Genomic DNA, 12,950 nt, shown 5'->3' with positions numbered 1-12,950 from the left:
GTAGGCCTGTGCATTCTGAGGTTTTGTATGCCTCCGAATGCAGAAGGCGGCGGCTGCTTGTGGTGTTCATCTCTTTTCAGAGCCGGATTTCTGCTTGTGAAAGTGCAATACACTAAGATCTGGATTTGCATAGATATTAGTGTGTTGCCCTTTTACAAGAAGAAATTCGACTCTGAAAAGAGCCGAACACCATAAGCATTCGTATTCTGAGGTATCTGAAACCTCCGAATGCACAGGCCTACAAATAACTGATAACGAGCTTCATGTTTTTCTTTTCTTCTTCACATTAATGTTAACATCTCTATTATCTTTCATACATTTGTATACAGTTTAAAATAATTTTTGTGTTTATTTTTTAATATATTAGGCAGAGTCGCCTTAAGCTTGATGGTGTGAAAAAACTATGGGGAAAGGAGGGCTACCTTCTGAAAAAAGAAAGCAAAAATAGCAATATGATGTCCATCTCCACTGAGGTAGAAAGTGGCATCTCTTTGGGTGATGTGGAAGAACCATCTGGGACTCCTAACGGCAAATTCATAGAATCCATTTCAGAACAAGAAAAGGAAAAGAGGCAGTTAGCCTCCTCTTTATTTGTTGGCCTTGCATCAAATTCAGTTAACTTGGTAAGTGTTATTATGAATCGGCATGTATGCTGCTAAAATGTTAAATATTTCTTGTTTTTTTTTATATCAATCACATCTTCATTAGTAAGTTTCCCATTTCTGAATATTTAATGGGAAATTTACAATGTTAATTATAACAATTATTGTAATAATCGGAATGGGAATTTTAAAATGTATGTTGTATAAGGTTACCTGGGTAGGTAGGAGCTGCAACATGAGTAAAACAATAAGTCTAGCAAGCTCCCTACTTCCACTGGCTTTTTGATGTATTGAGAGAGGATAAGAATAACAGGACTGTACAGCCAGGTAAACACATTGTAAATCCAAAAGAGGTGTGATGAGGAGCACCATGCTAGGGGTTAAAACATAACTTTTATTCTTTAAATGTATAAAACATCATATGTATTGTGCCGTATCATAAAATTCCCCTTCGTCCACTGACATAGCTGATGCGATAAGGCATGTGGCCATAATTTTAGCTATGACACGTATTCCAATCTAGCTATTTAAAAACCTAAACCATCACCAAGTGGTTAGAACCACATGACATTGTGGCATTCCTCCATACAGCTGATTACATTCCTTAAAGGGACAGTCTAGTCAAAATTAAACTTTTATTATTCAGATAGGGCATGTAATTTTAAACAACTTTCCAATTTACTTTTATCATCAAATCTGCTTTGTTCTCTTGGTATTCTTAGTTGAAAGCTAAACTTATGTAGGCTCATATGCTTATTTCTAAGCCCTTGAAGGCCGCCTCTTATCTGAATGCATTTGACATGTTTTTACAGCTAGAGGGTGTTAGTTCATGTGTGTCATACATAACATTGTGCTCACGTCCGTGGAGTTACTTATGAGAGGGCACTGATTGGCTGAAATGCAAGCCTTTCAAAATAACTAAAATAAGGGAGTAGTCTGAAAAGGCTTAAATACAAGGTAATCACTGAGGTAAAAAGTGTTGATTATGGAAAACTGGGGAATGGGTAATAAAGGGATTATCTAGCTTTTTAAACCATAAGAATTCTGGAGTAGACTGTCCCTTAAAGGTGGTATCATATCATTGTTTCTGTTCATATTTGTGAACATACGTTTTTACCATGCAACATTATATTATTCCATATTACAAAATACACAAATATACAAAAATATAAAAACACAATTTACAAAAAGGCAAAGGGATAGATTGATAGTTTATTTCTTCTATTGATGTTCCCTGCAGTTAGCCACAAAGTGTAATGCCAAATATATCCATGTCTTTGTTTTATATTCTCAGGCACTTGACCCAAGCTCAATCTGGCTACTCCCAGAAATTTATCAGCTCATACCCTGAGTTTAACCTATTGGGAATCCTAGTCCGTAATTTAAAATCCAGTAAACTTTCCTTTTGGCTAGGGTATTTTCCTGTCCCCAACCCTGGAAGGGGCCTTGACCCTTTTTAATTGTTGTCCATGTAAGTGTTTTAGATTTGTTTTAAAGTTTCACAATAAAGTGAGGAATCAACGGGGTAGCGAGTTTGTCTGATGTGATTGCAAAGGTGTTCCCTAATCCTGGAACTCATTTCTTATGTAAGGAGGCCCACATACTGGATCACACATTCTATACATGTTAGGAGGAAGACCAAAAAGGTAATGCGAAAATTCATGCTCTCATCATGTTCAAATTGTTCACCTGCATTCACGCTGGTAAATCCTTTACCAACAGTCATGAACTCACATGATGTGTAGGTAGAATTACTGCATTTGTACACTCCATTGTGGCTTAACCAAGAGCTCTGTCTACTGTCAATATCTTTCAACTGTGTTGGGTCTAAGAAGTTCCCCATTGTAAGTCCCCCTCCTGTAGGAAAATCTTCAACCCTCTTTCACCACTTCCTCTAGTTGACTATCCGCTTCTAGTAAGTGAAAATATCTCTGTATGACCCTGCACACCTCATTATATTGTTCACTATAGCGTGTTACAAAATTCCAGTACTTCTCTTTTTAGATACCTTATTAGTCTGGAGGAGTCTTTCTCAATCCATTTTCTCCACCTTATTTCTAGTCCAGTTTATTACATCACATGGGTATCCTCTCTCTTTCAGCTGTCTGGCTAAATGGTCTGCCTGTCTTGTGCAATTTCTTTTTATATAGATAAATTGCTCCTTAGCTATTGCCTTGAATACTGTTTTGGATTGTTACTCCTGGCATGTAGTAGGGTATTTCCTGCAATGGTTTTCTTATACCCTTTCGTAATTGCTGCTTTCCCAGGTTCCCCCATAAGAGTTATATCCAAGTAATTGATGACAATTTTATCACTCATTGTTAAACCTTATAGAAAGTAGGTCCCCCTCTGATTGGCTGGAATACATTCATTTGATTGGTTCTGTTTTAGCCATTCAAGAGTCCAATTGGGAGCTGCTGCAGTGGTTGTTCTGGTTTGCCATCAGGCTGCTAATAAGTCACAACTCCACACTAGGTTTCCTGGCTGCTACTTTATGAGTGTCTAAGAATAGGGAGTTTTTATTGTTTTATGGCACCTTGAGTGAGATAAGCAGCTCACTCAATAAAAAAGACTTCCCAGGATAGTTTTGGCTGTGTCACTGGGATGAATGGACTAATAGAGTTGCAAGAAAAAGTTTGTGAACCCTTTGGAACTACCTTTAACAATTTCTCAAAAATTGTGCTCTGATCTTTATTTAACTCATAATTATAGACAAACACAACCTGGCTTATCTAATAAAACACAAACAGTTGTACTTTTTTTACATTTTTGTTGAAGTCATTTAGTAATCATTCGCATTGCAGGCTGGAAATAGTAAGTGAACCCCTGTGTTAACAACTTCTCCTAAAGCTATTTGGAGTCAGGTGTTTCAATTAAGGAGATGAGATTGGAAGTATGCGCTGCACAGGTGCCATTGAAATAAAGACACAAAACCTAAAAAAGATTTGTGTGAACCATGTCTCAATCCTAACATCTTTCACATGACCTTAGAAGATGCATTATAGAGTTGCACAAAGCTGGAAAATGTTATAAATTTGTTTCTAAAGACCAAGGTATTCATCAATCCAACGTAAGAAAAATTGTCTACAGAGGGAGAAAATTCAGGACTGTTGCTACTCTCCCTAGGCGTGAGCATCTTGCGGAGATCACTCCAAGAGCACAGTGGGTAATCCTGAAAATTACCTCCAGCAAACTCTACAAACTGCGAAAGTCTTTGTTCTTGTGTCCACTATCAGAAAATCACTGAACAAGAAAGGTGTTCATCCAAGGATCTCACAAAGTAAAACACAGCTGTCTAAAAAACAGATTGCTGCAGATCTCAAGTTTTCCCAAGGCCAGCTGGTTCTTTCACAATGCTTCACACATATACATACAGTGGGGGCCCTAACAAACAGAGGGACGGATTACTTACTCTCTGACACACACACACTCACTCTCTCTCTCTCTCTCTCTCTCTCTCTCTCTCACTCACACACACACACTTTCATTGACACTCACTTTGACACACACACACTCGCTCTCTTTCATACACACACACACTTTCATCGACACTCACTTTGACACACACACACACTCGCTCTCTTTCATACACACACACACACACACGCTTTCAGCGACACTCTCTCAGACACGCATAAAAACACAGACCCACAGACATTCACACACCCTACGATACTTTCTGCACTTTAACCTCTATAAGGAGCTGCATGCCACAGACTTTTTATACTACAAATTTGTAAATGCAGAAAATAACCTCCCAGTGGGGATGGGAGACAGAAGCCAGACCATTTGAAAGGGTGTTCCTACTGCTGCTTTTTATGCAATAAACTGCCTGCCTGATTACGTTTTTTTTATTTAGGGTGGGAGTGGCTTTTAACACTTATACAACCATCCTAGCACTGCTCAAAGTTAATTCAAGCTGCCTACTCTGTAAATGGCTCATGGCATTTTAAAAAACGCCCGGATACTGTTTGACAAAGTGGAGAAATTGGCATAAAAGCTTTGTACTTTTAAAATATAATTTTAAACTTCTCATCATATATAAAACTTACAAAAATGTGTATATATGATGTTTAAAACATGCATTTTTAAATGTATGGTAAAAAGAATGTTAAAAGAATATCTTTTAACATTTTTCAAGCTATTGTCTATATAGTTATGTACATGGCTTTGTTTAATAACAATTAGATACACCACCTGATAACTGGGAGCTGTAGCTCTGTATGTGGCAGCGCAATATCCCACATAAAAACAAAGGAAAGCCACACATTATATGGCAGGTCTATCTCTGACTTGCAGTGTTGGAAAAAATATGTCCTAGAGCACTGTTTTTCAACCCTGTCCTCAGGCCTCCCTAACAGGTGGTCACGTTTTGAGAATATCTGACCTGGAGCACAGGCTAAATAATCTGTTGATTAGCAAACATGGTTATTTTACCTACTGTCATCTAAGGTAATCCTGACAATATGGCCTGTTGGGGAGGCCCGAGGACAGGTTTGAAAAACAGTGTCCTAGAGCAAAGTAATCTACATACATAATGACACATGACTGAAACATTGATAAGGGGAGTAAATGAAAGTTAAAGGGACAGTCTACAATAGAATTTTTATTGTTTTAAAATATAGATAATCCCTTTATGACTTATTCCCCAATTTTGCACAACCAACACAGTTATATTAATATGCTTTTTACCTCTGTGATTACCTTGTATCTAAACCTCTTCTGACAGCCCCCTGATCACATGACTTTTTATTTATTATCTATTGACTTGCATTTAGTACTGTTTTGTGCTAAATCTTAAATAACTCCTTGAGCGTTAACACAATGTTATCTATATGACCCACATGAACTAGCAGTCTCCTGTTCTGAAAAGCTAATAAAAAGGCATGTGATAAGAGCCTGTCTGTAGTGGCTTAGAAACAGGCAGAAATTTAGAGGTTTGACTGTTATAAAGTATATTAATATAACAATGTTGGTTGTGCAAAGCTGGGAAATGGGTAGTAAAGGTGTTATCTATCTTTTTAAACAATAACAATTTTAATGTAGACTGTTCCTTTAAGATATGTTTAAAATTACCTTTTTTCTCTTGTAAGATGTATCGAGTCCACGGATTCATCCTTACTTGTGGGATATTCTCCTCCCCTACAGGAAGTGGCAGAGAGAGCACCCACAGCAGAGCTGCCTATATAGCTCCCCCCTTAGCTCCACCCCCCAGTCATTCTCTCTGCCTGCTTAACTGCTAGGAAGGGCAAAGAGGAGTGTGGTGACAAAAATGTTAGGTTTTTATTTTCTCAAGCAAAAGTTTATTTTTAAATGGTACCGGTGTGTACTATTTACTCTCTGGCAGAAAAGGGATGAATATTTCTGCAAGGAGGATGATGATCTATCTTAGCATTTTGTAACTAAGATCCACTGCTGTTCTCACTAGGGGTGAAGAGTACAGGAAAACTTCAGTTGGGGGAACAGTTTGCAGGCTAAACTGCATTAAGGTATGTTCAGTCTATTTTATTCTAGACAGAATATGTTATTTCTAGAAAAGGCTGGCAATATCCCCATGAGGGAAGGGTAAGCTGTATTCATACACTTGGATAGGAATTTCAGCTTGCATGAAGGGCTCATTAGTTACTGGTGACACTGTTTGGTAAAAACGTTTTTGTTTATTCAGTGAATGATGCAATTATAAGGTTTTTTTGAAGGGACTAAAGTGGTCATTGTGGCTTGTTTTTGAGTTTTATAACCCACATGGTTAATTTAGAGACACTCTAGTGTTTGTCTGTTAGGCCTCAAAACATTGAGTGAGGTGGTAGGGGCCTATTATCGTGCCTCAGTTGTGCAGTTTCTTTTCCTCTGAGACTTCTAACTGCTTCTCCAGAGGTTCCTGTCGTGTTTGAGGGCTGTAAAAGAAGTTTTTTTCCCCACAAATTGTTCTGAAGGGCAGGTAGGAGCCACAGCAGAACTGTGGCAAAGTGCTGAAAGTCTTTTTTACTGGTTTTGATGTTTTTTCAATCCGGTTTTGCCATTAAGGGGTTAATTGTTTATTTGCATAGCTGTGCAAAGTTACTAAGGTTATATGATACTACTGTAAAAATTTTGTTATGTTTACTGCTTTTTTATACTGTTTTGCAGAATTTGTGCAGCTTTTTTTCTCTTAAAGGCACAGTACCGTTTTATTTCTAAGTGTTATTTACTTTGATTACAGTGTTTTCCAAGCTTGCTTGTCACATTACTAGCCTGTTTAACATGTCTGACACCAAGGAAAATCCTTGTTCAATATGTTTGGAAGCCATTGTGGTACCCCCTCTTAGAATGTATCCCAATTGTACTGATATGTCTATAAACTATAAAGAACATATATTAGCACTTAAAAATAGAGCAATAGATGATTCTCAGTCAGAAGTAAATGAGGGTTTAGCATCTAGCTCTCCCCAAGTAACGCCCGCACAAGTGACGCCAAGTACCTCTAGTGCGTTGAATTAATTTATTTTACAAGACATGGCCACAGTTATGAATATAACCCTCACAGAGGTTTTATCCTGACTGCCTGGTTTTCAAGGAAAGCGGGACAGCTCTGGGTTAAGGAAAAATGCTGAGCAGTCTGACGCTTTAGTAGCCGTATCTGATATGTCCTCACAATTCTCTGAGGTAGGGGTGAGGGATTTGTTATCTGAGGGAGAAATTTCTGATTCAGGAAAGACGCTTCCTCAGACAGATTCTGTTATGGCAGCTTTTAAATTTAAGCTTGAACACCTCCGCTTATTGCTCAGGGAGGTATTAGCGGCTCTAGATGATTGTGACCCTATTGTGGTCCCAGAGAAATTGTGTAAGATGGATAAATACTTAGAGGTTCCTGTTTACACTGATGTTTTTTTCCAGTCCCTAAGAGGATTGTGAATATTATTGCTAAGGAGTGGGATAGACCAGGTATTCCATTCATTCCCCCTCCTGTTTTTAAGAAAATGTTTCCCATATCTGACACTATGCGGGACTCGTGGCAGACAGTTCCTAAGGTGGAGGGAGCTATTTCTACTCTGTCTAAGCGTACAACTATACCTATCGAGGACAGTTGTGCTTTCAAAGATCCTGTGGATAAAAAATTAGAGGGTCTCCTGAAGAAAATTTTTGTTCATCAAGGTTTTCTTCTTCAACCTATTGCGTGCATTGTTCCTGCAACTACTGCAGCTGCTTTCTGGTTTGAGGCTCTAGAAGAGGCTCTTCAGATGGAGACTCCATTAGAAGAAATTTTGGACAGAATTAAGGCCCTTAAATTGGCTAATTCTTTTATTACAGATGCCGCTTTTCAACCGGCTAAATTAGCGGCAAAGAATTCAGGTTTTGCCATTTTAGCACGTAGGGCGTTATGGCTTAAATCCTGGTCTGCTGATGTGTCATCTAAAACTAAACTTTTGAACATCCCTTTCAAAGGAAAGACCCTATTCGGGCCTGAACTGAAAGAGATAATTTCAGACATCACTGGAGGGAAAGGTCATGCCCTCCCTCAGGATAGATCAAATAAGATGAGGACCAAACAAAATAATTTTCGTTCCTTTTGGAATTTCAAGAGTGGTCCCGCTTCAGCTTCCTCTGCTGCAAAGCAAGAGGGGAATTTTGCCCAATCCAAGTCAGTCTGGAGACCTAACAAGGGTAAACAGGCCAAGAAGCCTGCAGCTGCCTCTAAGACAGCATGAAGGGGTAGCCCCCGATCCAGGACCGGATCTAGTAGGGGGCAGACTCTCTCTCTTCGCTCAGGCTTAAGCAAGAGATGTTCACGATCCCTGGGTTTTAGAAATTGTGTCCCAGGGATATTTTCTGGAATTCAAAGGCTCTCTTCCAAGGGGGACTTTTCACTTTTCTCGATTGTCTGTAAACAGACAAAGAGAGGGGCGTTCTTACGCTGTGTAAAAGACCTACATACCATGGGGGTGATCCGCCCAGTCCCAAAAGAGGAACAGGGGCTAGGTTTTTACTCAAACCTGTTTGTGGTTTCCAAAAAAGAGGGAACTTTCAGATTAATCTTGGATCTCAACATTCTAAACAAGTTCCTCAAAGTTCCATCATTCAAGATGGAGACTATTCGGTCTATTCTACCTCTGATCCAGGAGGGTCAATATATGACCACCGTGGACTTAAAGGATGCGTATCTACACATCCCTATTCACAGAATTTTCACAAGGGTGCTAGGGTCCCTTCTGGCGGTTCTACGACCACGGGGCATAGCAGTGGCGCCTTATCTAGACGACATCTTATTTCAGGCGTCAACTTTCCAGCTATCCAAGTCTCACACGGACATTATGTTGGCTTTGCTGAGATCTCACGGGTGGACGGTGAACATAAAAAAGAGTTCTCTCTTCCCTCTTATAAGAGTTTCCTTCCTAGGGACTCTGATAGACTCGGTAGAAATGAAAATATTTCTGATGGCGGTCAGAAAATCAAAGCTCTTAACCACTTGCCGAGCTATTCATTACATTCCTCGGCCATCAGTGGCTCAGTATATGGAGGTAATTGGACTCATGGTAGCGGCAATGGACATAGTTCTTTTTGCCCGCCTACACCTCAGACCACTACATCTATGCATGGTCAAACAGTGGAATGGGGATTATGCAGATTTGTCTCCTCAACTGCATCTGGACCAGGAGACCAGAGATTCTCTTCTCTGGTGGTTGTCTCAGGGCCACCTGTCTCAGGGAATGTGTTTCCGCAGGCCAGAGTGGCTCATTGTAACGACAGATACCAGCCTGCTAGGCTGGAATGCAGTCTGGAACTCCCTGAAAGCACAGGGCTTATGGTCTCGGGAGGAATCTCTTCTCCCGATTAAATATTCTAGAACTGAGAGCGATATTCAATGCACTTCAGGCGTGGCCTCAGCTTGCTGCGGCCAAATTCATCAGGTTTCAGTCGGACAACATCACGACTGTAGCTTATATCAATCATCAAGGAGGAACAAGGAGTTCTCTAGCGATGATGGAGGTAACCAAAATAATCCGATGGGCAGAGGATCACTCTTGCCATCTCTCAGCAATCCACATCCCAGGAGTAGAGAACTGGGAGGCGGATTTCCTAAGTCGTTAGACTTTTCATCTGGGGGAGTGGGAACTCCATCCGGAGGTATTTGCCCAGCTGATTCAGCTATGGGGCACACCAGAATTGGATCTGATGGCGTCCCGTCAGAATGCCAAACTTTCTCGTTACGGGTCCAGGTCCCGGGATCTGTGGAGAATAAGGTGTGGTAGCCAAGCGCTAAGACAATCCCTTAAGCTGAATACAAATGAAGGGTCTAACCAACCCCCAAGGGAAAGAACAGGTAGTGAAGGAATATGTACAGCGCCAATAGAGGCTAAGGGATAAATATAAACACTAAAAGATACAATAAAACACTAAAAGATACAATATATACCTGCTAAGGCTAAAAAAGGATTTATTACAAATAAATAGTTGGTACCGATAGAAGGATAAAATGCTTAAAAACAATGGTAAGGTAGAGTAATGTTCTGAAAAACTCACAAAGTGCAAATGGCAATGAGGGTATAAGAAACTAAAATGGTGAAATCCACGTGGGGGTGCGGATACACAAATAAGCAAAGTGTTTATGCAACATAAATGTGCAACATAATATGGGCATAAATGTGCAAATGTTTTACAACATAGGTGAGAGTAATTGTGAACACTGTGTTTAAAATATAAAGAAGAATCGATTCACAACCAATAATCAAAAATTCACAAAAAATCACAAAAAATCACAAAAATATAATGAATAGTCCTGATGACACTGCAGTGCAAAAATAAGTCACATTGAAGTTGATACCATTGGGTGACAAATGTGGAAGAAGGTGATGTGACATAAGGTAAAAACGAAAAATATGTGGAAAAAATAATCAAAAAAATCCAGTGAAAAAACAAAAATCAAAAAACAAAATGATGTTCAACAAAAGATCAAAAAAGAACAAAAAAGGGTGTTGTAATCCAAATAACAGTAAATTAAAAAGGAATCATATGAAGGAACCTTGAATCCTGAGGGGGAGAGTTCCCAGGCAAATCCTAACAACGGTCAGCTCTTTGTCCAATGTCCTAGAAATGTCCCTGTAAAAAAAGGAGTAACATAGCGTAACAAGTCCTCAAAGTGGTTAAAAAACTTGGAATAATGCTTACCAACAGGTCTACGCGTTTCGGCCCCAAAATAAGGCCTTTATCAAGACTGCTGAAGTGGTAAGCTGAGTGCCTTTAAATAACAGTGTCACTTAAGTGACCGGATATGGCTCTGGGGTGCACTTCCGGTTTCGCCATAAGTAAAAAAGAGTTAAACAGAGTATTTACCATGTGTAAAATGTATAAAATATCACTTGGAGATGGAATGGTCTTATATTTCAGATTTGTGTATGTGTATTTAATATTTAATATCATTTAATTCCATGTATATTAAGCCCCCACGATCATGATGTCACTTCCGGTTTACCGGAGTAAACATTTTTTAACTGATCCTACGTTTTGGTGGCCTCAGTTTATGAACTCTAGTTAGAGGATATACTTCAGAGATGTACTTTAGTATATTTAAAGCTCAATCACCTATATTTTTGTGGTGACGATTTTGTAGTGATTTGATTGGTCATGGCATCATGATCCAATTTCTATGATCCTATTGGTTTAGGAAAGAGGTGTGTGGGTAATAGTCCTCCTGATTGGGTGTTGAGATGTCAAATAACTTTTTGACGACAGGGGACAATTTTTTCGATAACAGAGGGGATAAAAAAGGGTGATAGAGATCAAAATGCCCATTTTGGCATTAAAGAAGCCCATTAACTAAAATAAGAGCCATTATGAATGATTAGCCGTTTCAAAATAGGAAACGGCTCTAGAGTAATTGGAGATAATTTATATATCTTCTCCATTATTAGTGCACAATTCATGTATTCTATACCAAGGTATGGTTTATATATCTTATCCCATACTATGTACTTTCTCCAATATATGTGTACATAGTGATGAACGATATGCCTTATATTTGATTGAGATTATATGAGGTCTATTTTTCTTCTGTAAACTAGTGCTGCTTTAGGTATTTGTAAATGTTTATGAGGTACAGCAGCATAGTGGGGAATATTACCAACATCAGAGTTGGAAAATATAATCCAATAGTAGCACAGTGGTAGAATAGTAGAACAGAAAGGTCACTAATCCTATAAACCCAATCAGATTAGTTTAATCATGTTTAAGAGAAGAAATGCTTTAGCAGTACGTGAAATATATCTTACACTGTCTTAAACAAAAGGGCTGTGGCTTTTTTAAAAAAGAAGAGAGAGAAGAGTCTAAAATCCAAATGTAAGAGAGACTTTATGAGGGTATATCTATATGTCTTGAGTCAGAGTTTTATACATACTTAGTTTTATACATACTTATCACTGAGTTCAGTAGCCTCAGTAAATTCCATAGAGGAAGGTGTGTTAATACCCCTTATCTGTACCAACAGAATAGAATCTTATATAAGACCTCTAGATCACTAAGGTCATTTGGCGAGCATTGATTGAGTGGGTGTATGAGAGATCTATGCACTACCCAATAGTTAAAAAGCTTGGTAGTGACTACTATAGATATAAGAGATATAAGAGAAACTCCTGTGGATTTCTTGTGAGCAGAGAATGATAAACTTCTGAAGTAGATATAACTTATAAGACCAGATACCTGGACTATACATATTATAGCCCTAGGGATGTAGGGAGGATCTGACAGAGATAATATTGGATTCAGAATGAGGGGATAATCTGATGCATATTCTATACTGGAGACTTCAGTTACCTTTAGGTCAGGGGTTAGTGGTATTGGAAGCAGAGACTATTTTTAGGGGAGAGCTTAGTCAATCTGTGTCTGGAATATGTGTTTCTCGTCAAAGTTTGGGAGTTTTGAATAGATGCATTTGGTAAGGATTCTGGAGAGCGTTCAAATACGATGGTGTCATAATACTGGTAGATATAGTGATAGATTTAGAATAGATGGTTAAGATCCTCTCTATTATTTAGACCTTTTGGATGTAAGCTGTCTAACAGGAAAATCCATTTGGATTCAGCTTTGAGAAGACTTTTTTCAAAGTCACCACCTCTCCAATTTTTTATAACCTTCTGTATGCCAGTATATTTCATGTCTTTTATATTGCCGTTATGTTTAGTTGTAAAATGATTATAAAGAATTGTATCTTTATTCTGTTTCTCAATCAGCAATATATGTTCTCTTAGCCTGTCTCTGAGGCTCCTTGACGTCTGGCCAATGTACTGGAGGCCACGAACATTCAATAAGATATATAATCCCTTTGTCCTGGCATCTTATTAGATCTTTAATATTGAATTCTTCTCCCGTCTGATTTGA

General features: G+C 38.7%; 1 protein-coding gene across 1 annotated transcript in view; it reads left to right on the top strand.

Annotated features, from left to right (window-relative positions):
* Positions 1-12,950, top strand: part of AP4E1 (adaptor related protein complex 4 subunit epsilon 1) — a 330,072-nt gene that overhangs the window by 233,410 nt on the left and 83,712 nt on the right. Inside the window, exon 16 of the mRNA XM_053719333.1 lies at positions 368-623. Within this exon, the coding sequence (XP_053575308.1) occupies positions 368-623 (256 nt within the window). The remainder of the gene's footprint in view (positions 1-367; positions 624-12,950) is intronic.

This window comes from Bombina bombina, chromosome 6 (assembly GCF_027579735.1).
Source record: "Bombina bombina isolate aBomBom1 chromosome 6, aBomBom1.pri, whole genome shotgun sequence".
NCBI lineage: Eukaryota > Metazoa > Chordata > Amphibia > Anura > Bombinatoridae > Bombina > Bombina bombina.
Note: the sequence above shows the minus strand (reverse complement) of the source record. Positions and strands in the feature narration are given on the sequence as shown.